The sequence below is a fragment of the Schistocerca gregaria genome, chromosome X, assembly GCF_023897955.1.
Source record: "Schistocerca gregaria isolate iqSchGreg1 chromosome X, iqSchGreg1.2, whole genome shotgun sequence".
NCBI lineage: Eukaryota > Metazoa > Arthropoda > Insecta > Orthoptera > Acrididae > Schistocerca > Schistocerca gregaria.
The window spans coordinates 333810533-333838454 of NC_064931.1; the positions used below are offsets into that span (position 1 = coordinate 333810533).

The window sequence follows — 27922 nt, forward strand, 5'->3', positions numbered from 1 at the left end:
CCTCCAACAGATAAGACCAGCTTCTTCTAATTATCATACCACCCAACCTCTCCCCAAAACATGATATGATGATTAGCTTTCACTGTCAAAACTCTCACAAAATACTAAAGAAAAGTCATTTTGCATGACAGGCTGGGAGACCCCAAAGAGCATCTTCAACTGCCTGTGTTGGCAAGGTGTTTTCTACCCTTCATACTCTTAAGCACCTTTCCTTTATGAATTATGAGTGTTATATGTTGAAGATCAGTCAAATATACTACTACGCTCAAATAGCACAGAGGGTGCCACCAATCTTAACATCCCTAACAGGATGGACGGATCACCACCACTTCGCATGCCCTCATTTCACGAGACACAGTGGAGCGATTTAGGGTTTTATCCAGGACACTGACACGAGGACTGGTGATTATAGACCTTGCACCACCACCCCTCCTCTCCCTTCAGCCATTAAGCGAAAGGGAAAATGGTCAACAGCGTGCAACATACCCGGACAGGCACCCATCCAAGTACTGGCCACACTCAACATTGCTATACTTTTGTGATCTGACAGGAACCAGTTTATCCACCACAACAAGGCCATTGACACACAAGGTACTGACGTGGGGCTGACGAGATGTATGACTCATATACAGTATAATATGTAACATGAGGAACTCCCAGTCGACGAGTCTGAGATCAGTTTAGAGGGCTATCCAAAAGCGAGAAATGCCCTGTATTTTAGCACTTGCGTACCTCACAAAGGCATCAGAACCCCAGCATAATGAAACTGTCTCCCATTTTCAGTTAAATCAGTGGAACCAACAGCTGAAACTACAGATAGCTCTGTTCACACCTTGGTCCACATCAGACCCACCAATTACTAACAGTAACTGCACTTTGACAACTGCCAAACCTTCCACACCAAAAGATGCCTCCCATACTGCGATGATAGACGTATCTATAGTATATGAGTACTCCCTCTCCCTGTATTCCAAAGGCCCCATAATGGCCTTTGCACACCAGGCAATACCCTCCAGTCCTAATTCACAAACAGATCTCTCATGCCATATCCCCCTCCCCCCCCCCCCTTCTCTCTCTTTCTCTCTCTCTACGCACGCACGCACGCACGCACGCACACACACGCACACACGCACACACGCACACACGCGCACACACGCACACACACGCACACACGCACACACGCACACAACCAAGAACCAACCACAAACAGGCACTCTCCTTGTCCCCCAACAGCACTCTGGAGTGGAACGACTGGACCACACCATTCGTCAGGGCTTTGATTATCTACCATTATGCTCTGAAATGAGGCACATACTACTGATGACACTTTCAAACCCCTCCCACAGTGGTGTTGCACTGCCCACCCAACCTCTACAACATCCTAGTCCATCCCTATGCCACTCCCTCCCCCAGTCCCCTGCCACAGGAATTATAACCCTGTGGAAGACCCAGATGTAATGCCTGCCCAGTCCACCAACCCAGCACCACCTACTCCAGTCCTATCACAGGCTTACCTTACATTGGTATGACAACCTACCAGCTATCAACTATAATGAATGGCCAGTGCCAAACTGTTGGACCAGTTGGAAACATCACCCAGACTGTGGCAAAGCCATGTCTCCACAGTATACATTCTTCCAGGAGTGCTAGTTCTGCAAGTTTCATAGGAGACCTTCTGCGACGTTTGGAAGGTAGGAGACGAGGTACTGACAGAAGTGAAGCTGTGAAGATGGGTCATGAGTTGTGCTTGCGTAGCCCAGTTGCTAGAGCACTTGCCCGCGAAAGGCAAAGGTCCCGAGTTCAAGTCTTGGTCCGACACACAGTTCTAATCTGCCAGGAAGTTTCATATCAGCACACACTCCACTGCAGAGTGAAAATTTCATCCTGAACACCTTGTGAATTTAACGAGGCAAGCAACACACCAATCAGAGCCCCCGAGAATTCATTCTGTATGTCAGAAGATGGGATGAAATTAATATCAGTGTTACCCACTGAGCCATGTTCAGCTGCAAGTCTGTTCTAACAATTAAATTTCAACAATTCTCATAGAAACATTCTGATAGCCTGGAGCAGGGGTTTTCAGACTGTGTGTCACATCTTCCAGGGGCATCACGACCTCACAGTAGGGGTGTCACACGGGTTTCATAAAAATAGTAACTTTGTTTGTTTATTTTCTGAGTAAAGAAACAACATTTAACATCCTACTTATGTGGGGTAGGTTTTTCCACATTGACAGTTGTCACCACATAATACAGATCACAAATGAATGTGCCAAAAATATATAAGTTGCAATTTGCAATCTTGGGTTGAAATTTGAGAAACTGATGATGAAGAAGCAAGCTCATTCTTCCCACTGATTTTGTTGAAAGTATAAGATGTAATAATATTAAAATATGTTCTGTCAACAGCTAATAAACAAATAACTACTCTTATTCACATTTTTCTAAACTCAAGTTTATTCACCCCCATATTTCAGGTTGGATGTCATCTGTGAAAGGAGCCACAGTTGTTTATATTCAGATCAAGGGAAACATGGACTGAAAAAGTTTGAAAACCACTGGCCTAGAGGAATCATTAGTATGAAACCATAAGGAGCTAAATTAAAAACAAACTATGCCTACTGTGATACGCTGCATATAACATCTGCCCAATGTCCAGTTTGGTTAACTTCATATTATCGTTTTGGTTTGTCTTAAAGTGTACTGCAAGTTGGAAAAGCAATTCATCAGACACATTTGCTTTCATCAACAAAGCATCAATGGTGGTTATATAATAGTCACTGCAAGTAATTCATAGTTATCACCTGTTTATTATACACTCAAAGGAAGTTCTCCTTCAGTATGACATTACTACTGGCATTTTTTGTTCCTTTTTACATGCTCTAGAGACAAGTGCTGTTTATTTAACATTAGCAATGAACACGTTCACTGGTCTCAATTTGTTCATGGCTTTTTCAGACTGCTTTTTAGTCACTGTGCATGGTCTCTCTGCACAGTACACTTTCCTGATGTGAAATTGTGTGTTACTTGTGGGTGATGAAATTTCTGTGGATGTCTACATTTTGAAATTAGTGCTGTGTTGTCTTTTCATTTGTGGTTTTCTGTTTTGGGGGTACTGCTAATGAAAGCATTCTTAAGAAACACTGTTTACAACACTACATTAATCTAAAGAACTAAAGTGTTATCTACTTGATGTTTACAAGATAATTGCTGATAGTGCCAAAGAAAGAAGAATACCATCTCCTAAATAAGCTTTTCTGGCAATATGCTTAAGGAAAAAAAAGAAACAAAAAATAATGACAACAGCTACTGAAGAGAAGACATCCAGATACTTCCCCCTGGGACAAGAGGGTCATTTCACACATGAGCCACAACTAATCTCATCTCCTATCGTGAATTATGATGCTGCATAATTTCAAACACAGGATCTTTCATTTCTGATGATAGTGAGTTCTGGCAGGTTGTTTCTGTATTTACAGCTGCAATTTCAATTGGTTGTTGCAACTGTATGTCCAGTGCTTGCTTATGAATCTGTTCATTTTAACACTTCACAATTGACTTTGTGGTCAATGGTATCCTGCAAAACTAAATAACATAATAGTGAGGCAGTGTGTGGCACTTCACATTTCTCACATGTGAACTAATATGCCACCTACACATTATATGGCTGTTGTCATGATTAATAAAATTTCAGCCAGGATACTACCGCACAAGACCTTTTTGAAAATAAGAACCTAACATACCAAATTTCTTGAAAAGCTTATGACACAGTGTCTACTTATGGGCAAGATTCCTAAGAACCAATACACATCAGGAAAATACCACAAGATGGGGTGAGAAAAAGTTGCCTGCCGATTCAGAGCAGACATGCCAGTTCTATTGCTTTATGTATTATTGCCAATGCTCTTTTACTGGTTGGAATCACAAAAATTCTGAAGGTGATGACTGTAATGCCACAGATTGCAACTGTAGTATTGCTATGGCTTCTGATGCTTGTTTCCAATACTGCAGTAACAAACATTTTCTCTTTTCCTGTTTCCTGCTGTGCCAAGCGGTGTCGTGGTGTATTAGTGTCAGCAAGTCTGTAACTGATGCTTCCAGGTCTTCGTATGTGCAACAGTAGGTTTTCTTGTCCATGTCTACAATTTTTTTTTCAATGGTATTCCAACATTTATTATTTCATAAGCTTTGATACAGTTTGCAGCAAGAAAATATCTACAAATCCTAATGCTGTCATTGCAAGCAGGTTGCGATCCCACCAAACTACATACTAAAGAGTCAGTGGGGAGAAATCTGAAGTCCAAAACAAATATTAACGGTCCATTCATGCAATGTGTGATTTGTGTGGGCTGACAAACACTTTGCATCCACTGAAGGTAACATACCGACAGATACTGTTTAATGCTGGCCTTAAATGCTAGAATCAGTATAAAGATGGCCATAGAATTGCCAGTGGCATTGTGGCCTGCCCAGTAGTGCCCTGTTTTGGGTGTAACAATTTCCAGTTCTATTGGTGTCTCAGATTGAAGTGATTATTGACAGTATTGCTGAACATTAAACAAGTTAAGATGGTATTAATTTACAATCCAATGAACGTTAACTACAACCCACTGTTATTTTACTATACTGACAAAAGACTAACAAAACAAAAAATTTATAACAATGGAATCTGAGCCAATGAAGCTTCAGTTGAGCACAACTACATACCATACTTATAACACTGCAAAGCAATGTTGTCTAAAATAAATGCAAGGTATAATATACACTGTAAGTCAGAGGATATCGGAACACCCAAACACAGCAGTGTGTTGGCAATCTACACTGAAGCACCAAAGAAACTGGTATAGGCATGTGTATTCAAATACAGAGATATGTAAACAGGCAGAATACAGCACTGCAGTCAGCAACGCCTACATAAGACTACAAGAGTCTGGCGCAGTCATTAGATCAGTTACTGCTGATAAAATGGCAGATTATCAAAATTTAAGTGAGTTGGAATGTGGTGTTATAGTTGGCACACATGCAATGGGACAGCATCTCCCAAGGTATCAATGAAGTGAGGTTTCACAAGTGTGCCATGAATATCAGGAATCTGGTAAAACATCAAATCTCCGACAGCACTGCAACCAGAAAAACAGCCTGCAAGAACAGGATCAGCAACAACTGAAGAGAATCGTTCAACGTAACAGAAGTGCAATGCTTCCATAAACTGCTGCAGATTTCAATGCCGGGCCATCAGCAAGTGTCAGCATGAAAACCATTCAAAAAAACATGATCAATATGGGCTTTCAGAGCCGAAGGCCCACTAGTGTACCCTTGATGACTGCACGACACAAAGCTTTATGCCTCGCTGGGTCCCGTCAACATCGACACTGAACTGTTAATGGTTGGAAACATGTTGCCTGGAAGAGGCTAGTATCAAATTTTATCGAGCGGATTGATGTGTGGAGGTATGGACACAACCTCATGAATCCATGGACCCTGCATGTCAGCAGTGGACTGTTCAAGCTGGTGGAGGCTCTGTAAAGGTGTGGGGAATGTGCTATTGGTGTGATATGGGACCACTGATACATCTAGATATGACTGACAGGTGAGACATCAGTAAGCATCCTGTCTGATCACCTGCATCCATTCCTGTCCACTGTTAATTCCGACAGACTTGGGCAATTCCAGCAGGACAGTGCAACACTCCACATGACCCTAATTGCTACAAAGTGGCTCCAGGAACAGTCTTCCAAGTGTAAACTCTTCTGCTGGGCTCTCAACTTCCCAGGCATGAACATTATTGAGCATTCTAGGATGCCTTGCAATGTGCTGTTCAGAACAGATCTCCACCCTGTTGTACTCTTATACAGATATGTGGACTGCCCCGCACAATTCATGGTGTCAATTCCCTCTGGCACTACTTCAGACATAAGTCAAGTCCATGCCATGTCATGTTGTGACACTGCCACATGCTTGCAGGGGGCCTACACAATATTAGGCGCAAGTGCACCAGTTTCTTTGGCTCTTCAGTATATATATATCATAGGTTACACCTTTCTCTGTCATTTTAATTTCCTGGTAATATCAGGCATATTCAAAATGGAAAGGTCATTTGGTTGGTTGGTTTGTGGGATTAAAGAGACCAGACTACTATGGTCATCAGTCCCTTGATTCATAAGAACTAAAACCACCCGAAGAGAATAAAAAACGAACAACAGGAAAAACAGCAGACGAAACAGGACATGAAATTCTCTGACAGAGATCAGACAAAACAAATTAAAACACACAGTGTGACGGTGGTTGGCCGACCATAGAGAAAAAGAGGAAAAGCCAACCACGAAGAACACTTTAAAAACTCAGTTTAAAATCAGAGGCTAAAAGCCAGAATCAACACTAAAAAACATACACTCAGATTAAAGGATAAAAAACCCCTGCCCGAATAAAACACAAAACCAAGTCCACCATGACAGAGTCATCTGATAAAAGAGCAGAGAGCGTGTCAGGCATTGCAAAAGTATGCCTGAGCACGGTTAAAAGGGCGCACTCTGACAGATTATGGACCACCATCAAGGACGACCCACAACGACAAAGAGGGGGATCCTCACGACACAGTAAATATCTGTGCGTAAGTCTGGCCAATGCGGAGCCGACAAAGGACGACTGAGTCCCTGCGGTTGGCTCGCATGGATGACCGCCACACAGTCGTGTCCTTGACGGCATGGAGTTTGTTAGGGGTGGTCAGACCGCACCATTCAGCATCCCAAAACAGAGAACTTTGCGGCGTAAGACTGCCCGCAAATCAGCCGCCAGGAGGCCAATCTCCAGAGATGGCGCAATGGTGGCCTCTTTCGCCAGTCGGTCAACAGTTTCATTGCCGGGTATACCAACATGGCCTGGGGTCCAAACAAAGACCACAGACCTGCCGCTACAGATAACGAAGGACTCACCTGAGCAGGAGCAGATATACTCTAGGGCACGAAAGATGTCAACCAGCTCAGCAGTGTAAACACTGCAGCCAGCCGGCAACGAACGTTGTTCAGAATGGTCCCCTAGAGTTAGTGCATAACCGACTAGACCAGCAACCATTGAACCGTCAGTGTAGACAACGCCAGAGCCCTGATACGTGGCCAGGATGGAATAAAAGCGGCGTCGGAAGGCCTCCGGAGGGACTAAGTCCTTCGGGCCATGTGCAAAGTCGAGCCGAAGGCAAGGGCGAGGCACACACCACGGGGGTGTACTCAGAGGGGCCTGGAAAGGAGGTGGAACAAGGAAACACACAAGCCAGGAAAGAAGCTGCTTGACACGTACGGCGATCGGACAACCCAACCGGGGCCGACGTTCTGGCAGATAAACGACTGACTGCAGGAAGAGGACACGATAATTTGGATGCCCGGGCAAGCTAAAAACATGGGCAGCATAAGCAGCCAGTAATTGTTGGCGTCGTAACCGTAGTGGAGGGACACCTGCTACCACAAGTATGCTGTCCACAGGGCTGGTTCGGAAGGCACCAGTGGCAAGGCGTATCCCACTGTGGAGGATTGGGTCCAGCACCCGCAACGCAGATGGGGATGCTGAGCCATAAGCCATACTCCCGTAGTTCAGACGGGACTGGATTAACGCCTGGTACAGCCGTAGGAGAGTAGATCGGTCGGCGCCCCACCTGGTGTGGTTCAGGCATCGCATAGCATTTAGATGCCGCGAACACGCCTGTTTAAGCTGCCAAATATGAGGCAGCCAAGTCAACCGGGCATCAAAAACCATCCCCAAAAACCTGTGAGACTCCACCACTTTAAGAAGCTCGCCGTCAAGATAAAGCCGCGGCTCCGGGTGAACAGTGCGTCGCCGGCAGAAATGCATAACGCAGGTCTTGGCTGCGGAAAACTGAAAACCATGAGCTACAGCCCAAGACTGCGCCTTGCGGATTGCGCCCTGTAGCTGACGTTCAGCAGCTGCAATGCCAATAGAGCTGTAGTAAAGGCAGAAGTCGTCAGCATACAGCGAAGCGGAGACAGTATTTCCCACGGCTGCAGCGAGCCCGTTAGTAGCTATTAAAAACAGACACACACTGACAACAGAACCCTGTGGCACACCGCTCTCCTAGACTTGCGAGGAATTATATGAGGCCGCGACGTGCACGTGGAAGGTATGATACGACAGAAAATTGTGGATATAGATCGGCAGAGGGCCCCGAAGACCCCATCCATGAAGCGTAGAAAGGATGTGATGACGCCATGTCGTATCATATGCCTTCCGCATGTCGAAAAAGACAGCGACCAGATGCTGACGGCGGACAAAGGCAGTACGGATGGCCGACTCCAGGGTTACCAGATTGTCGGCAGCAGAGCAGCCTTTACGGAACCCACCCTGAGACGGAGCCAGAAGGCCTCGAGACTCCAGTACCCAATTCAAGTGCCGGCTCACCATCCGTTCAAGCAACTTGCAAAGAACGTTGGTGAGGCTAATGGGACAGTAGCTGTCCACCTCCAAAGGGTTCTTCCCCAGTTTCAGAATGGGGACAACAAGACTTTCCCGCCATTGCGACGGAAACTCACCCTCGACCGAAATACGGTTGTAAAGATCGAAGAGGCGTCACTGGCAGTCCACTGAAAGGTGTTTCAGCATCTGAGAGTGGATGCTATCTGGGCCAGGAGCGGTATCAGGACAAGCGGCGAGGGCACTTCGAAATTCCCACTCACTGAATGGAACATTGTACAATTCAGGATGGTGAGCGCGAAAGAAAGACTCCGACGTTCTATCCACTCCTTAATGGAGCGGAAGCCCAAGGGGTAGTTGGCAGAAGCGGAATTCATAGCAAAGTGCTCTGCCAAGCGGTTTGCAATGACGTCAGAGTCAGTGCAAACTGCTCCATTCAGTGAGAGCGCAGGGACACTGACAGGGGTCCCATAGCCATAGAGGCGGCGAATCTTGGCCCAGACCTGCATTGGCGGATAATGCAGCGGGCTCGCACACACAGCCATTTGAAGGCAATAAGGTGGTCGATTGAGGGATGTCGCTTGTGACGCTGGAGCGCCCACCGGTGAGCTTTAATCGCTTCAGCGATCTCAGGCGACCATCAAGGCACAGTCCGCCCGCTGAAGGGACCCAGAAGAACGGGGAATGGCAGAGTCGGCGGCAGTAACGATGCCGGTGGTGACCGATTGAACCACTGCATCAATGTCATCGTTAGAGAGAGGCTGAATAGCGGCAGTGGAGGAGAACAAGTCCCAGTCAGCCTTATTCAGAGCCCATCTGCTAGAGCGCCCAGAAGACTGACGCTGTGGCAGTGACAGAAAGATCGGAAAGTGGTCACTACCACACAGGTCGTCATGCACTCTCCATTGCACAGACGGTAAGAGGCTAGGGCTACAGATGGAAAGGTCAATGGCGGAGTATGTGCCATGCGCCACACTGAAGTGTGTGAAGGCACCATCATTTAATATCGAGAGATCGAGCTGCGCCAATAAATGCTCAACGATGGTGCCTCGACCTGTTGCCACTGACCCACCCCACAGATGGTTATGGGCGTTAAAGTCCCCCAGCAACAGGAAAGGTGGAGGCAATTGAGCTATCAGAGCAGCTAGGACATGCTGCGCGACATCACCATCCGGTGGAAGGTAAAGACTGCAGACAGTAACAGCCTGTGGCGTCCACACCCAAACAGCGACAGCCTCTGAAGGTGTGTGGAGAGGTACAGACTTGCTGTGAAGAGAGTTCAGGACATAGATGCAGACGCCACCAGACACCCTTTCATAAGCTGCCCGGTTCTTATAATAACCCCGGTAGCCACAGAGGGTGGGGGTTCGCATTGCCGGAAACCAAGTTTCCTGCAGAGCAATGCAGAGGAAAGTTTGAAGGCTGATAAGTTGGCGGAGCTCAGCTAGATGGTGGAAGAAACCGCTGCAATTCCACTGGACGATGGTGTTGTCCATGGCTGAGAAAGGCGTGACGGGACTGGGAAGGGAGATTACGCCGCTGGGTCACCTGCTGCCTCCGATTTAGCACCTGTGATAGTGCTTTCCATGGCGTCTGATGGACCGGCGAGATCGAGGTCCTCAGCGGACGCCAGAATCTCCACCGCATCCTCAGACGCAGAGCTGGAAGATTGCGGTGGGATGGCTGCCACCGCGAGTTCCTTGGGCTGAGAGCTCTTCTTGGGTTTCACACGCCGTTCCTTGGGTCGCACCGGCTGGGAGGGCTTCACCGATTCAGTCTCCGGGATGGAGGAGGAGCGTGAAGCCCTACGACCACCTGATTGCGGGCACTTACGCCATTGTCGGTCGTCAGGCTTCTCACTGGCGGAAACCTGGGAAGGGAGGGACCCAAGGGACCCCTTGCGAGCGCGAGAAGCCGAAGAAGTTGGACACTTGGAAGTGGGGACGGATGTCCCCGATGGGTGGGATGGTGTTGCTCCTGAGGTAGGTGGCACAGGACCAAGCCGGTGGGTAGAGCCCCCCACTGGCGAGGGGGCAGGAGGAGTTTTACTACTCGTCGATCCGGCCACAATTGGAGAAACAGACGGGGCTAGCACAGGTGTTGTAGCAGCAGCGTAGGAAGATGTCATTCTCACAGGATGGAGTCGGTCGTATTTCCTCTTGGCCTCAGTATAGTTTAGTCGGTCCAGGGTCTTGTATTCCATAATTTTACGCTCTTTCTGGAAAATTCAGCAGTCTGGCGAGCAAGGTGAATGGTGCTCCCCGCACTTGACATAGATGGGAGGCGGGGCACATGGAGTATTGGGATGTGATGGGCGTCCACAATCTCGACATGTGAGGCTGGAAGTGCAGCGAGAAGACATATGGCCGAACTTCCAGCACTTAAAGCACCGCATCAGGGGAGGGATATAGGGCTTAACGTCACATCGGTAGACCATCACCTTGACTTTTTCCGGTAATGTATCCCCTTCGAAGGCCAAGATGAAGGCACCGGTAGCAATCTGATTTTCCTTCGGACCCCGATGAACGCGCCAGACGAAATGTACACCTCGGCGCTCTAAATTGGCGCGCAGCTCTTCATCAGACTGCAAAAGAAGATACCTATGGTAAATAACTCCCTGGACCATATTTAAACACTTATGGGGTGCGATCGTAACGGCAACATCCCCCAACTTGTCACAAGCGAGTAACCGTCATGACTGGGCAGAGGATGCCGTTTATATCAGGACTGACCCAGAGTGCATTTTTGACAAGCCCTCCACCTCTCCAAACTTGTCCTCTAAATGCTCGACGAAGAACTGAGGCTTTGTGGAGAGAAAAGACTCCCCATCAGCCCTCGTACAAACTAAGAAGCGGGGCGAATAACTGCTACTGCCATCCTGAGACTTACGTTCCTCCCACGGTGTGGCCAGGGAGGGGAACGTTTTCAGATCGTACTTCTGAGCATTAAACTGAGCCCGAGAACACTTAGAGACTGCTGACGGCTGGCCACCAGCGAGAGACGATGTACCACGCATCATTGCGGGTCATCCGCCCTGATGCCACCTACTCCGACCAAGGGCCCTCCCCACGGGCGCCACCCAGCCACGGCAAGAGCCACCTGGCAGGATGGCCGTTGCCGGGAGTCCCGATACCCCAGGAGGATAGGCATCTACTCCTTGGCATACATGGGGAGTTAACGGCGCAGGCATCAGTAGAGCAATCCCTGTGTTGTCAGGGGGCTACAACCAACAGGGTACATGGCGGCTCCACCACAACAGACTGGCTACCGTGCTGGATGTTAGGTAACATGTGGTCCATGGTCGCCGTCGGTGCAGAAAGAGGCACTGCACAGTGCAAGGTATAATCTGCACGCAGAAACAGAGTCATGCCCAAGAGATGGAGAGCGGACAGGACTGCAAGTCAACGGTGTATAAGCTGGCGAAAAGTCTGATCGTAAGATGGACACAATGCACCAAGTAAGGCGCCCTTCCCCAATCGGCTCGCTCTTCGGAAAATTGTGAGAGATGGAGGTCAAACCCAACAGGGGACCATCATATAAGGCCGAAAAGTTTGGGACTCCTTTTAGTCGCCTCTTACGACAGGCAGGAATACCGCGGGCCTATTCTAACCCCCGAACCCGCAGGGGGAGGAAAGTCATTTGCTTGTATTTAAATGAAGGCAGCTCAGAACGAAGGTGCATGAGTGCAGTGTCATCTACTGATTGTTTATAAAGAAACAGTTTTGAGTCAGCAGCAGTACAACACACGACTTTAAAAAATCATTGCTCCCACCATTTGTAATATGCTTGCTATTATTTAATTTTTGTATGTAAAAGAATTTACAGAGGCTCAAATTTACCAGTTGTATTAGTTAATCAATCTGTAGTAATAACTGAGGGAAAAGTTAGACAACTCCACACTGTAAAAAAAAATCATTATGGAACCACAACAACAGCCTCGGATAATGGGTAGAACATACAGAACGTGACTTCAGCAAAGAGAAAGGACAGAAGGTTGGCTATAACAACTAGCTATATACGAACAATGTTGAAACCTAGAGAAATGGAAGAAATAGCTGAAGAGATCATGAACTTTATGTACGCTATTGTGACACTACAAGAAGTGAGATGGCAAGTCCAAGGACAGATATATACACCTCTGTATTCTTATCTCTATAGTGGACCAGAAAGAGAAATATGTCAATAACATAACAATAAAAGAGATTATTTTGAAGTTTGAACCTATAAATGAAAGACTCAATAGACAGAGAATAAATGGGATTATCAGGAATATAATGATAACAGCGTGTACATCAACAGAGGTGGTAGAAGAAGGAATAAAGGAAGACTTATGAAGACGTTAAGAAGTAGAAGTAGTAAAGTATGAAACTACAACCTACTGCCAGTTTTCTAACACTTTAATGCGTATTTTGGGCAAAATGAATGTGGAAGAGTCTCAGAGAGAGATACACATTACAAGAAAAAAGTAACAAGAGTGAAGATATGTTATGTCAGTTTTCTGCTAGAAATAATTTACCACGAGTACCTGTTTTCCATGTAAAAGAATTCATCTTGGAACATGGAGGTCAAGTATAAGTGGAGTAGTGAACTAAATAGATCTTATGTTAGTGCCACATCAGTCATAGATACATAGGGCGGTGGGGGTCCAAACTGTAATTCAGACCACTATGCTGCAAAAGCTGAGAAAGGCTATAAAAATTAAAAAGTTTTTGACAGTTGGCAAGGAAACAGTGGGAAATCAGGTTAGATGAAACAGGATCCAGATAGTGGCAAAAGAGGCAGCAGAAGAAATAACTGTGATAAGAAAGGAAAAGTATTGATGATGAATGTAGATTAGCAACAGAACATATTAAAGCAGAAAGACAGAGAATGCTATTGAGAGAGACAAGAAGAAATGTTGATGAGTATAAAGAATTAATGTCTAAAGCTCACTTGATACGCAAGAAAAAGATAAATAAACAGCTAGAAGCAAAATTTCAAGAAATAGATGAACTAAAGGAATATAATGAAACGAGGAAAAATTATTGAGCAATAGGAGAGATGAGAAAAAATGTTCAACTACCACAAAATGCATGTAAAATTAGAAATGGTAAAGGTAATCAGAGACAAACAAAAAATATTCCAGAGATGGGCAGAATATTTTGAAGATGTGCTCAATACCAGCTCAGACATGGGTTCAGAAGATCCACAAGAAAAGGAGGAGAATATAGAGGCAAGAGAAGATGAAAGAAGAAGCGACAAGACCAACAATGCAGGAGGTGGAGTTGGTGATACATAAATTGAAAAATAACTGTGCCCCTGGTGAAGATGAGGTAGGTTCAAAACTAATAAAATTCAGCAGTCATCCCATAATATGTGAAATACAACAATAAGTAAAGTGTGGGAAAATGAAAGGATGCCTGAGAGCTGGAAAACTGGAATAATATGCCCTACGTGTAACAAAGGAGAAAAGTTACCTTTTGAAAATTATATAGGCATAACTTTATCGAATACAGCCTACGAGGTACTTTCCAGGGCGCTTAATGAAAGGATAAAAAATGTGCTGACAATATCCTCAAGAAATACCAAGGTAGTTTTCAGCCAAATAGAGGCACTTCTGACCAAATGTTTGTTATTAGACAAATAATGGAAAAAAAATTATGAATATGACACCGATCAATATCAGTTTACTGACAGAGTTGTTAATGTTACAAAAATTAAATTAATGAGCAAAGCTCAGACACTGTCAATATCTTCAATATATTATCACTCCCCAACTGGATACAAACAAAGAGTGATATCATCAGAAACAAATTTTGCCACAGATGGATCAAACGTGAATAAATTTAACTAAAACAGCAGTCAACGTTAAAACGATTCTAAACAGTACAACATGACATGAACATCTTGAGAAATAATTATATGTATACATTAAATAAGCTAAATAAAAATCCAGGATGACAGAAAGCTATCACAACACTACAGCCAAGGAAGGCAACATGACTTATTGTGTATGATTGTAAATACACAAAGAAAAAACAAAAATTTCCCATTGAAAATGGCATTATTGAAGTTAAAAGATCCAAAACAAAAATTAAACAATGACTTAAGAAAAACTTGGATAGAACAAACATTTTACTTTTATAATCTGAAAATGTGGATACTCCAGTAATGAACCTTCAGATTCCAGACTGGAAGTTTCATATTTAAATACACTATCCAGAGAAATCTTTTCATCATATAGTGAATAACATTACATATTCATGTTATAAACTTAACTGGCTTTTGAAAAACACGCTAAAAAGTAAACACACATATCAGCAATCTTTCAGCATAAAAAAAAGAAAATGGCTATAAGTTTGCTAAATCAATGGAGAGCATAAAATTCAAAAGGATGCAATGTTAGCATCTTTGCACATTGCTAATTTATACAAAAATGTACCAGTCAAAAAACTATTCAAATTATAAAAAGAAATCCATCAACACTCAGAAAAAGAATAGTGAAGAAATAATTGAACTAGTCAAGATTTTAAAACTGATTTTATCTTTCAATTATTTTATCTATAACGGGAAAAAACTATCAGAAGAAAGAGGGTTTCACAATGGAAAACAGTTTAGCAGCACAATAGCAGAAATAGTCATCAGCTATTGGGAGAAGAGGTTTTCAAAACTGCTAGCATAACTCAAAAAGGAAACCTGTTTATAATAGAGAATATATAGATAATGCAATTCTCCTCTTTAAAGGCAATGAAGCAGACTCTTTGAGCTCTATGCACCCTAAAATCAAATTCACTCTTGAACAAGAGCGTGGTAACTTAACAGCCTGTACCTGGCTGTAACCAGAAAAATAAATGTTTTAAGATTTTACATAAAACCCACATGCACCAGTGTTATAATAAATGCCCATTTGTGGCATCCTCAGCACTACAAATGAACATCTGTCAGCTCCACGATTTGCCTCCTAGCATGCCCACCATTACAACAAAATTAAATAAAGAACTTGCTATACTGAAACAAATCACTGTAGTGAACCATTACAAAATCTCCACTGTCACTAACACTTATGGAAAAATTTAAAAAAATAAATGAATCACAGTGAAAGTTGAGGTAAATATTTCACAAATGGGAACCAAAAAACAAAAACTAAGCGTGTTGTTATGATGTATACTGGTAAAATGCCACAAAAAGTTAAGCACCGTTTCAAAAAATAAAATGTTAGAATAGGCTTTCAAGTAAACACTACCTTGAAAATATTTCCATCAACAACACTGGACCAAAACACGACAAGCTCCTGAATTAAAGCATATAGACATAAAACAGAATATGGAAGCGCTATATGTGGCAATCAATTTAAGACTACTTGACTTGCTAGAGATAGTGGAAAGCTTCAGCAATGAAAAGAGCTCTCCAGAACAAATTTTAAATGAACAGTGTGAATTTTTGTCAGAATTACTAACATTCTGGGAAGTTGCTTTAATGAGATAAAATGCTGATGTGTGTTGAACTGTTATGCGGCAGAATACAGAAATAAGAGTGATCATAAATCATTCTCTCATACAAAACTGAAAGGACACTGAGACCGCTTCTTCATGGCCCACATTCACTCTTCTACGAAACATCAGTAACTGAAAAGGACACTAGGAAATTAGAACATGCCTGAAGAAACTGAGTCCTACTGGCCACAGTCTACTTGTTGGCACTGCAATGTTCCCACTGTCTTTTTTACCTTGCATCTTGTATTTTTCAAAGTGATTTCACAATTTAATGATGTACACCTTTAGTTATGATTCCTGCCTGCTCATTTACACTAAGTTATTTACCTTCTCCAATACTCTTCCTATATTTTATGACCATTCAGTTGCTGACTCATCACCCATAACTTTAGTTTTTAACGCTCTTTATTGAATATTATGTTTAATTTCATTTGATATGACAAACTTAAATGTAAATGCATGTGCCATTGACCACTCTTGCAAATGGATGCTAGCTTCTATCTTTAAATGTCGAGTCACAGAATGAACAGTATGTTTGATGAAACACTGCGTTCACACTGCATTTGACTGGTTGCTCACTGTAATGAGGTTTCAATCATACATTCTCCATTATTTTCTATATACAGTACATATTGTATGTAGTTAGAACAGTTTATGAATTATGCTTTTTTCTGTTTATTGTAAGAGGGGCATTCAATAAGTAATGCAACACTTCTTTTTCTCAGCCAATTTTGGTTGAAAAATGTAGAATCTGCTGTGGGACATGGTGGAATATTCCCGCTTCAGCCCCAATAGTTTCCGACAGGTAGCAGCACTATATGTAGCCTTCAAAATGGTGTCTGTAATGGAGGTGTTTTTCAGCTGTCACCAAGTTTCTTTTGGTGGAGAACTGTAGCATAGCAGATATTCACAGGCACCTACAGAATGTCTACAGAGACCTGGCAGTAAAAAAAAGCATGGTGAATCATTGGGGGAAGCACCTGCCATCATCACAACAAGGCCGTGCAAACTTGTCTGCTCTCATGTGTACCGGCCAACCACACCTGGCACAGTTGTGACTCCTACAATGTGGAATATGTGGGCACTCTCACTTGTGAAGTGCATTGTGCTACCCTCAGGAAACTGAAGAATGACTTCAGTGTGTTTGTCACCACAAAAATGCAAACAAACGTCTGTTTCTCCTTGGCAACGCAAGGCCTTACACAAGTCTGTACATTCAGGAGGAGCTCACAGAACTTCACTGGACTGTTCTTTCTCATCCCCTCTACAGCCTGGAGCTCGCTTCCTCCAATGCCAATGATGGATGCACTCCATGAGAAGTAGTATGTGGATAATGGGGAGGTTATTAATGAAGTAAGATATTGGCTCCAGTGTTGACCAGTACACTGTTCCCATGAGGACATACAGGCCTTCCCAGTGAGCTGGCATAAGGCCGCCACACTGAACAAAGATTAAAAATAGGGTTTTGTACCCAAATGGGTGGGGAATAATATGATGTGTTGTAATCCTGAATAAAACTAACCTGCTTTCAGAAAGAAATGTGTAGCCTTACTTCAATGACATGTTTACACCAGTGACTGTTAAACTTTTTATTTCCACTATTGCAATTTTGGCATTAGGCCATAAGTGCAGCTGAAATACAAAATGTTTATACAATATTTCACAAAAATCTTTGTGTATTTTGACATTCAGCCAATTACACAAAACGAAAATTGCAGCTATGTAACCATGTTTACTTACTTGTTTTGGCTTTAAGCCATGTCTACTTTATACAAGCTGAAAGATTTACGCATCTTCATCATTTGCTGTTATATACATTCGTAATGCTGCTAAGTAGTATCTTAAAACAGCAAGGTCTGTACATACATATGTTCGTTTCACCATCACTAGTAACTTTTGCACTAAACAGCAGCAGCGAACTAGCGTTTACAGGCTACTGGTAGTCGTTTTGGTGCGTAAATGGATTACAGATATTATTTTTGTTCTGAGTACAGAGCCATTGCAATCCAGTGACTGTACTAGTTAGCATGGAGCTATGCACTCATTTTACAATTATGGAACATACTAAAATTTCTTACAAAACCTACTGTTAATGTTGGATGGGTGGAGGAAAAGGACATAATTTATTTCGTCATAGGTTTTTTAAAAACTTCGTAGTTAAAATACATGAAGGTTTTACATCATTTAATTAAAACACAGTTGGCGTGACATTCTGCCAACTTTACAAATATTTTAAGCACACCGATTGATCATCAACATATAGGCATAAATTCAGGTACCAGTCACTACAGAATTTGTATTTTCCCACCACAAAAAGTTTCATTTCCAATACAGAACAGAGTATAACAGCAGCAGTTTCATAACATAATTAGAATGTCTAACAAAAAATAGACACAGTTGTAATAAAGGAATATTGAACACTAACAACACAAAAATAAAGGAAAGGCAACTACTCACCTATAGCTGACTGGTGTGAGATGCATAGAAACACACAACAGAAACAGTGTTTATAATATTTTTGAGCTCTTGCTCTTTCTTTAGTAAAAGTACACACAATTGCGCGCACAACCACACACCCAAATATACATACCCATGGCCATGGTCTGAGTGTGTCTGTGTAGCAGAATGCGTAAATGTGTGTACTTCCACTAGAGAAAGAACAAGAACTTGGAAGAGATCATAAAATATTGTTTTCTGTTGAGTATTTCTGTGTTCCACACATCAGTCAGCTTTATTTTACATATTATCCATACAGGAATTTCCATTGTTGTTTGAGAATAACAACAGTTGCACAAAATATTAAAAAACCTAAAAAAATCAAAAGGGAACAATCTATCACAAATTTCAGAAGGCCTGCAGTGTTAGATTTTAACTACTTTCATCACTGGAGCATTTCAAAAAGTTAAATGAATGAACATGAATACAGAAACTTGGAAACAAAAGTAAATAACTTATTTTCTTCCCGAAATAGCAAAAAAGGGTGAAAAGATGCAAAAACTTAAAAAGGTTACAACATTAAAAAGAGACACATGACTAAAGGTAAGAAATAGTAGAAACTTGACTGTTCAGGTCTATATCTACTCTTCAAATACTGCCTTGGGTCAGGTTTGAGACTGCTTTCCACCAAGCAAGAACACCATTTTCATGCCTCCTTCCTCCTATTATATCTCTCAAACCACAATACAATTAGTCTATTTTCAGCCATGTCATTCAGAAGCAGTTTACACAGGGCTACTACATAGGACAACATATCAACTTCTTAAAATATGAATGCTTGAAGTCTTAGTAATACCATTAACTGTCAAAATACATGTAATTGTAACTAAAAGCAATAGGACTGTAATTACTAATACTTTTGCTTCATTATTTGCAGTTCTGGGTGAAATTAGCCCATCTTTTCAGCCGTCATTCACCACTATATTCATTGCTTTGGGTTCCTTCACAGCTGCGATCTTCCAAAATTATCAGAAAAACTGGTTCTTCTCTTAGTGCCATGTGAGACAAATCACACTATGTATTTCTCCATAGATTTCCTCTTAAATGTTTCTTGGTAGACACAGATTATATCTGATCACTGCCCCCCACCCCTCCCAAAACACACACACACACACACACACACACACACACACACACACACACACACTCTATCATGCTAAATAAGAGTTGGCAGACTGACTTCTACCCATGAAACATGGTTAACATGTTCCATTTTCTTTAAATCACTAATCAATGCCCTGTAGCAATCCATCTCAGATCTGACCACCTGACTGGAAAACTACCACCACAGTCACTGCACTGTCTACAACCAGTTTATAATATGTCATCCATGAACAAAACTGGGTAACAGTCTAACATTAAAAGGAAGAATGACACACACCAAAACACCACAAGTTTCCACTGGAATAAATGGAATTTATCATCTTCTCTAAGACCTCGCAAAGCCCACCTCAATGTTATTAAACAGTATCTCCAGCTAGCTGATGTCTCCACATTCTAGAGACTAGCCCTTCTCCCCAGAAACAGGAAAACCAGCACTGGCACTCACAATAGTGACCACCACCAGCTGATAGGTGCGGCCCAGAAATGATACATTACAAGGTAATATAGAGTAATGATAGGACTCAGATTTTTGGTCATTCCATCAAACCTATTTATGTGTAACCTAGTTTGCTGTAACAATTCAGAGATAACTTTTTGGTGAATATCGATGTGGGAATTTTTATTTGTTACTGTCAACAATGTATTACGATACTTGCTATGAGGGTGAATCAAAAGAAAACTTTAAATTTGTAATAAATCGAAATTTCGCGCCGTTGACCTGTAAGTTGGTAAGCTTGCTACAAACAGCGTGCAGAATGGCCTCGAGGTGGCAGCATAGTGCACATGCACACATACTGTTGCAGTACCAGTATAAAGATGGCTGCCCCACTTGCGACTTGCACCAGTGAAGAACAGCACTCTGTTATTCCGTTTCTGCGTAGTGAAGGTGTGAAACCTATTGAAATTCATCAACGAATGAAGGTTCAGTACGGTGATGCATGTTTGTCACAGCAGCAAGTCTACGAATGGAGTAGGAAGTTCGCAAATGGTGTGACTTCAGTGGAAGATGTTCCTTGCCCAGGTCAGGCACAACAAGTTGTGACTCCACAGAACATTGCAACAGTTGAAGCCATACTGAAGGAAAACTGCCGAGTGACACTGAATGACATTGCAGCATGTTTACAGATTAGTCATGGGTCAGCACACCACATTGTGCATGATGTTCTCCAGTTTCACAAAGTGTCTGCAAGATGGGTGCCATGGCAGCTGATGCCTGAGAACAATGTTTTGATGCTTGTGAAGAACTACTTCGGCGCTTTGAACGAGAAGGTGATAGCTTCCTTGCAAGAATTGCTGGGAATGAAAACTGGGTTCACTTCCACCAACCAGGAATGAGAATGGCACCATTCCTCATCACCAAAACCAAAGAAGTTTCGAACAGAACCATCAGCAAGGAAGGTTATGCTGACTCTTTTGGGACAAGAAAGGTGTCATTTTGGTGCATTACATGCCTAGAGGGACCACTGTCACCAGTGCATCATACATAGCTCTCCTAAAAAAATCATCTGCGGCCTGCAATCAAATCAAAGTGACGTGGATTGCTGTCAGCAGGTGTCCTTTTGCAACATGACAATGCAAGGCCCCACACTGCCCATACAACAGTTGCAACAATCACAGACCTGCATTATGAGTGTCTTCCTCATCCACCATACTCACCAGACCTTGCCCCCAAGTGATTTCCATATGTTTGGACCACTTAAAGACACAATGGGAGGAAAGAAGTTCCGTTCTGATGAAGAGGTACACCACGCGGTGCACGAGTGGTTGCACGGACTACCAAAAGAATTTTTTTCTAAAGGAAGTTATGCACTTTGTAAGTGCTGGGGGACTTGCACTGAGCGTGGGGGAGATTATGTTTAAAAGTGATACAGCTTTGTACCATTTCTACACAATAAATAATATTTTAAAAAATATTTAAGGTTTTCATTTAACTCACAATCGTACCTTTCATTTTGCCAATGTCATATGAACAGCATCAAAAACCCTACAAAATTAGGGAATAATTGATGTTTTAATTTTTTTTCGTCACACTTTTGCAACTTCCACATTCAAGTAGACTACCACGGGAGTTGTAAGTAACAGACAATAGAATGGATGATGATGATGATGATGATGATGATGATGATTGGTTTGTGGGGCGCTCAACTGCGCAGTTATCAGCTCCCGTACAAATTCCCAACCTTTGCTCAGTCCAAACTCTCCACTTTCAGGAATGATTATGAAAGGATGAGGACAACACAAACACCAACTCATCTTGAGGCACGTGAAAATCCCTGACCCCACTGGGAATGGAACCCGGGACCCCATGCTCAGGAAGCAAGAACGCAACTGCGAGAGCATAAGCTGTGGACAATAGCATTGAGGAATAGTCTAGGAGGAGGGGGACACTGAACTTATGCATATTATGCTCTACCACAGGGTGGCCAACTCTGCTCTTGACTCCATTTTGACAGCAGTTATTCTTTCAGGTTTATATGAAAGGTTGAGCAAAAGTTACAACCAAGGTGGTATGTGATGTGATTGCTTTCAGATGTGGCATTGCCTTTGATATGGTGGGATATGCCTGTGGTGGGATAGAAATAGGACACTCCTAACCAAAGACCTCACCATCATCGCCATAGGCAAATTTAATCATGCTGGACTCAAAAGATCTACTTTCCTCCTCTATACGACAGTAACACTTTAGCCATCAAAATCTCCAACAAAAATTGACAAAAAGCCAAGGTTAAGACTTGCTCTCTAAGTTAATAACTTGACCCACACTCCCTGGTTACCTTATAGGAATTCCTTACCTACAACATGGCCTCATCCTCCTTCCTAAATCCTTTCCCAGAAACATAAACCTCTTTTTTTAAAAAAAAAAAAAAAAAAATAATTGAAAAGCCATTAATCTAAAGACAGACCCTGATTTGGCCATCCTCTCTGCAGACAAAGGATTCATCACTGACATTAGGAACTGTTGTGATTAACGGAAAGTATCCATCAACGTCTGACTCTTCCACATACAAGCCATCCTGTATGCTCCATTGTAATTGAGTACTGTGCTTCTATGGAAAGGATCTTGGTTGTTTTTTTACCAGACCTGTAACTCCTTGCCTTCAGCCTGGCTTCCCAAAGACAAACCACTTCCACAATTGCCTCTCAATCATTCCCATTACCATCTGACACTCCTACACCTCAGTGTTGATCCTTCCATACACACCAACATCCCAGAGACCTATGTGCTTACTGTTCTCTAACACACTCTCTCCCAACATTCTACCACCTCCTAAGCCACCACCTCCTCCCTTATACACCTGGCCCACTACTTTCTTACCTCTAACTGCTGCTCTTTTGACAGGAAGATACACAAATAAACCAGTGGCACTGCCATGCGAACGAACATTGCAACCTATTTGTAGGCCATCTAGAGGAAACCTTCCGACCCACTCGTGATCCTAAATCCCTTGTATGGTTCAGATACAATGGTTTCTTCATGATATGGAAGCAGGGCCAAGAGACTTTCATTCCTCCACAGCCTCAACACCTTCTCCTCCACTCACTTCACACAGTCCTCTTCAGCCCTGTGGGTCACCTCCCTGAACAATGACCGATACCTCACTGATGATTCCATAAATACCACTGCCACATCTAGCTCACTGACCATCAACAGTGCCTCCATTTTGATAGTGGCCATCCCTTCCACACTTCAAAGTTTCTCCCATACCATCTGCCCACTATATACTGCACATGTGATATGACAAGCAAAATCCTGACCCATTATGCTGAAGGTCATCAGAAACAGGCATTACCCTTGAAACCTTGTCCCCAAACAAATCTCCCATGCCATATTCACACATGCCCCTCATCGTATCTCCAGTTCCATGAATCAGCAGCAAAGCAGCACCTCCCCTCATTATCCGTGTAACTCCAGAGAGGGATAAACACCATATCCTTCACTAGGGCTTCAAATACCTATATTCATGCCTGAAAGTGAGGATCATCATTACCACTATCCTATCAAAAGCTGTTTCCTTTACTTCTTCCATTATTTATATTTCACACAGGACTTTCAATTATGATACACCAAGTACACACATGTTGAGTCCCTGGTCTTCTACAAAGTAAACTATAATTGAAGGCTGAAAATTAAAACAGCATTATTTATGTGTAGATATTTAAAGAACTTACCATTATATTCCAGACATACTCATCTGGATTGAAGAACAAAGTCTCCACATTCTCAGTTTCAGCTTTGACATATACACTAAATCTCTGCAAAAGATGAAATTTGTTAGAATAAGGCTAGGTACAATTGTTATATTACAATGAAGAAATTTTTTTAACATTAACATCTTAGAACTTAACACTGCTTTTCTTGCTTAATAAAAGGAAAGTGATTACTGCACTACCATCTCTACAATTTTGTGAGCTTTCATACATAAAATTCCCACTTGTTTAAAACCCCGACATGGAGTACCTTACTATGAACAAATACACACAACTCAAGAATTAAATTTTATGTAGATATTTGAAAAGCACCAAATTACCAATCTCTGAAACATAACAAGTTGACAGAATATAAAGTAGATATGAAGATGGTTAGGTTAGGTTAGTGTTTTAACGTCCCATCGACAACGAGGTCATTAGAGACAGAGCGCAAGCTCGGGGTTAGGGAAGGACGGGGAAGGAAATCGGCCGTGCCCTTTCAAAGGAACCATCCCGGCATTTGCCTGAAACGATTTAGGGAAATCAAATACGAAGATGGTATCTGTTTTTCCAGACATGTCCGAAAGAACACATACCATCTTCATATAGGTAAGGCTTACTGGCCAATGATCTTTTTCAATGCGAATCCACTTACATTGTTCAAACTCTTATGGGAATCTGTAGACTGACTGCCACGACCAATGAGTATAGTGGACAGTTAATTGGAAATGTGGGTCTCATGAGAGCATGCCAGAGATAAATCCCTGCAGTCGCATTATCCTCTGTGTCCTTGATAGCTCAGTCGGATAGAGCATCTGCCATGAAAGCAAGAGATCCTGGGTTTGAGTCCCAGCTGAGGTATACATTTTCAACTGTCCACATTGATATTTATCAACACCTGTAAGCAGCTAACAGTCTGGATTTCACTGTAAATTCATTCTTGAATTTAGACAGTGAAGTGAAGACAGTAAGTGGGCCAGTAGAGTAGTGACAGCCTCAATGGAAATTCACCACTAAGGAGACACCATTACACTCTCCCCCCATGGACATGTTTCTTCTCATCCTATCATTGTAAGACATTCTCGATCCAGAATTATGGTGAATGTAACCTATTTCCTTATTATTCCTGTTGGTCCTTTTGCACTTGAGACACTGTCAAAGTGAACATCTCCCTCTCACCTACCTGCATATATGAGGGTCATAGAGAAATTAAGTTTCCAACCTAGTTACAAGTAAAACTTCACTGGCAACTGATATAGCATATTTGAGATATTTTCTCAACACAGTCACCAGCAGATCTAAGACATCTGTCATTGTGGGATCAACTTTCGTATTCCTGTTTGAAGTCTGCTGACTAGGAATGGAACCAATGTTTCACAGATGTTTTCATCTCTTTGGCATAGCAAAAATGCTGACAAAGAGGACAGAAGCCCTTGAGGTGCAAGGAAAGATGAAAATGTTGGGATCAATATCAGGACTGCATGGTAGATGATCGGACAGCTCCCACACAAACTTCTTTAGGACAACTGTCGCGTGTCGAGCTGTATGTAGGCGAGCATTGTCGTGGATCAACACAACATCTGCACTGAGCATCCCATGCCTCCCATTCTGAATAGCACACTGCAGTTGCAACAATGTTTTGCAAAATGGTAAGTGTTCACTGTTTAAACACTGGGCAGAAGGCAATGAGCAAAATGCCCTGCCTGTCCCAGAGCACCAGACATATCACTTTCCACACTGACAGTCTATTTGAACTTCATGTTAACTGGAGACCCACTGTGACACCAAGGTATCAACTGCCTCTGTTTTTCGCATAAAGTGAGCAACCCACACCTCATCACCGATGACAATCCTGTTGAGGAAATCAATGCCGTCATCTGGTACCTAAAGGACAGGTTCATCTAACAAGGACCACAATACCTGGCAATATCCATATTAGTGGAGTGCGCATTAACGTGCTGTCACACCAGCTTCACAAGCTCGTCATTGATGAGGGACAGTCATCCGCAGCCCTTTTCAAATGGACACTGACAACCTACAGAAAATGGCCTACACCAGTGATGTATTGTTTGTTTATTCACTACGTTTACCAGAACAATTGACACACCTGCTGATAAATGTCAATCAGCACTACATTTTGTGCACTGGGAAACTTTATCGGAGACCGAACCTCACATTCACCTGGAGAAAGAAAAAGAATGTTTACTAAAGTAGAAAAGAAAACTTGATTTCTGGGTGGCCTGAATATTTCTGTGTATGTGTGTGTGTGTGTGTGTGTGTGTGTGTGTGTGTGTGTGTGTTCCCAGATTTTCCTAGGATTTTGTCATGTATCACTTCTTTCACTTCTGGCAGTATTTCTTAATATGAAAATGTTGAGTTGCACTGTGGTTTGGACTCAACCTTCAACTGTATGTCTCCCTGTACCTGGCTGGGTTAGACAGCTAAAGAGTTGGAAGAAGGCTAAGGAATACCATTTCCAATAAGATCACATCTAGTAAAGCACTGTGGCATTACAATCAACCTTTGGGTTAGTGAAAGCTTTACCTTTTATTAGCAGGTAACACGATATTAAAATTAGTTGCTAGAATCAAAAATTGTGTGTGTGCGTAAAACACGCAAAAAAAGAGAAGAAAGTATGATCCACCCAGATATTAAAATGAATTCACATGGTTGGCAAACTACCCAGAAGCAAACTACATGCCAGCAACTTGCTTATAACTACAATGGGAGCAGACCAAACTTGACTATGAGGGGTGTTCAATAAATAATGCAACAATTTTTTCTATGCTAATTTTGGTTGAAAAAAAAAAGAATAATTTGTTGTGGGACATCATGGAATATTCCCACTTCAGCTCCTATGGTTTCATCAAGTTTCAACAGGTGGCACTGCTATGCATAGCCTTAAAAATGGCATCTGCAACAGAGGTGCATTCCAAGCATATAGCTTGATTAATTAATCAATTTTCAGTGGGGTCAAAAGTGGCAACACATGAAGGCTATTAGTATGTTTTTCCTTTTAACAATTGAAGGTTAAAGGCTTCGAGGAGAAGAAAATGATGGCCTGCCAATTTGATCTTTTGGGCATCATCTGAAGCAGAGCGCCTGGTAAAACGTAGAGACAACGAAAGAAAATATCACAAGATAAAGAAAGATGTGCTGGTCTGAAACAGTTAGAGAACTCCCCACCCCCTCGTCTAGTCTGTGGCAGGAGTTTAACTTCTGCACCTGTCTGGCAGTCACAGTATGATACTGGCTGAATGTTCACATCACAGAATGAGGAAAAAAAGGAAAAATAGACCATGGTGGCAAGCTTTGAATGAGTTCATATAAACAACTCTTTCAAATAAAACATATCAGATCTGCCACTTGAACATCACTTCCTAAAAGTAAAGACAAAGAGTTGTCAAGCTTCAGTGTTTGCAGCAAATCAGTGAAGTTGGGGCACTAACAGGATGTGGGATGTGGGCTGTGGGCCAGCAACAAGAGTGGTACCACGATGCCAGTAGATTCCCTTCCAGAATAGCAAAGGGAAGATAACCATGCAATCAAAAATCCTTTTATGGTACCTAGCTTGTTCGTAGTGGCCATAGCGAGTCAACCATGTCAGCTCCCGGTATCCTAATCTCCACAATTTCCATCTCTGTATCTTCCTTCCCTAACTGATCTAAAAGACATGACCCAGAATCCCTACATGGGGGGCGGGGGGCAGTTTAATACAACTGAGCTTGTACTAACATGTAGACATGTACGTAGGAAAGAAGATAATATACAGTCAAAACTCTACGAGTTCTCAAGATACCATTGGCTTATGGCCTGCAGGATGCTTCGAGTGTCGATACAGACAGGAAATTTTCGCAAATGCAAGTACAAATATAATGAAGGGCTTGGATAATGGCCACTAATTCTACTGTAAAAACACTACACCTCAATGCTGTGTGCATTATTCATGAACCCAAGATGTGTCCAGGTATAGCAAATGTGATCGACATTCTCTGAGCTGTCAATATAGATGACTGTCACCATGAACTGAGAGAAAAAACACCGAAACATTGAGGCAATCTAACATTTTTTTGTGCAATCGAAATATCCAGTGGGATCTTTGGATGAGGTACACACCACAGTGGAGGGGAAGGGTTTTCACAAAAGGTAGCCTGATGAAAGGGTTCAATGGAGAGAAATACAAGTCAGAGCAAAAAGACTCCAGACAAACTGCTGTTAGAACACCAGGCCTGGTCCAATCTTGTG

At 42.6% G+C, this 27922-nt stretch overlaps 1 protein-coding gene across 1 annotated transcript in view; it reads right to left on the reverse strand.

Moving 5' to 3' along the window:
* LOC126299363 (UPF0587 protein v1g245604) overlaps positions 1 to 27922 on the reverse strand; it is a 138661-nt gene that overhangs the window by 42946 nt on the left and 67793 nt on the right. The window contains exon 3 of the mRNA XM_049991224.1: positions 23660 to 23743. Within this exon, the coding sequence (XP_049847181.1) occupies positions 23660 to 23743 (84 nt within the window). The remainder of the gene's footprint in view (positions 1 to 23659; positions 23744 to 27922) is intronic.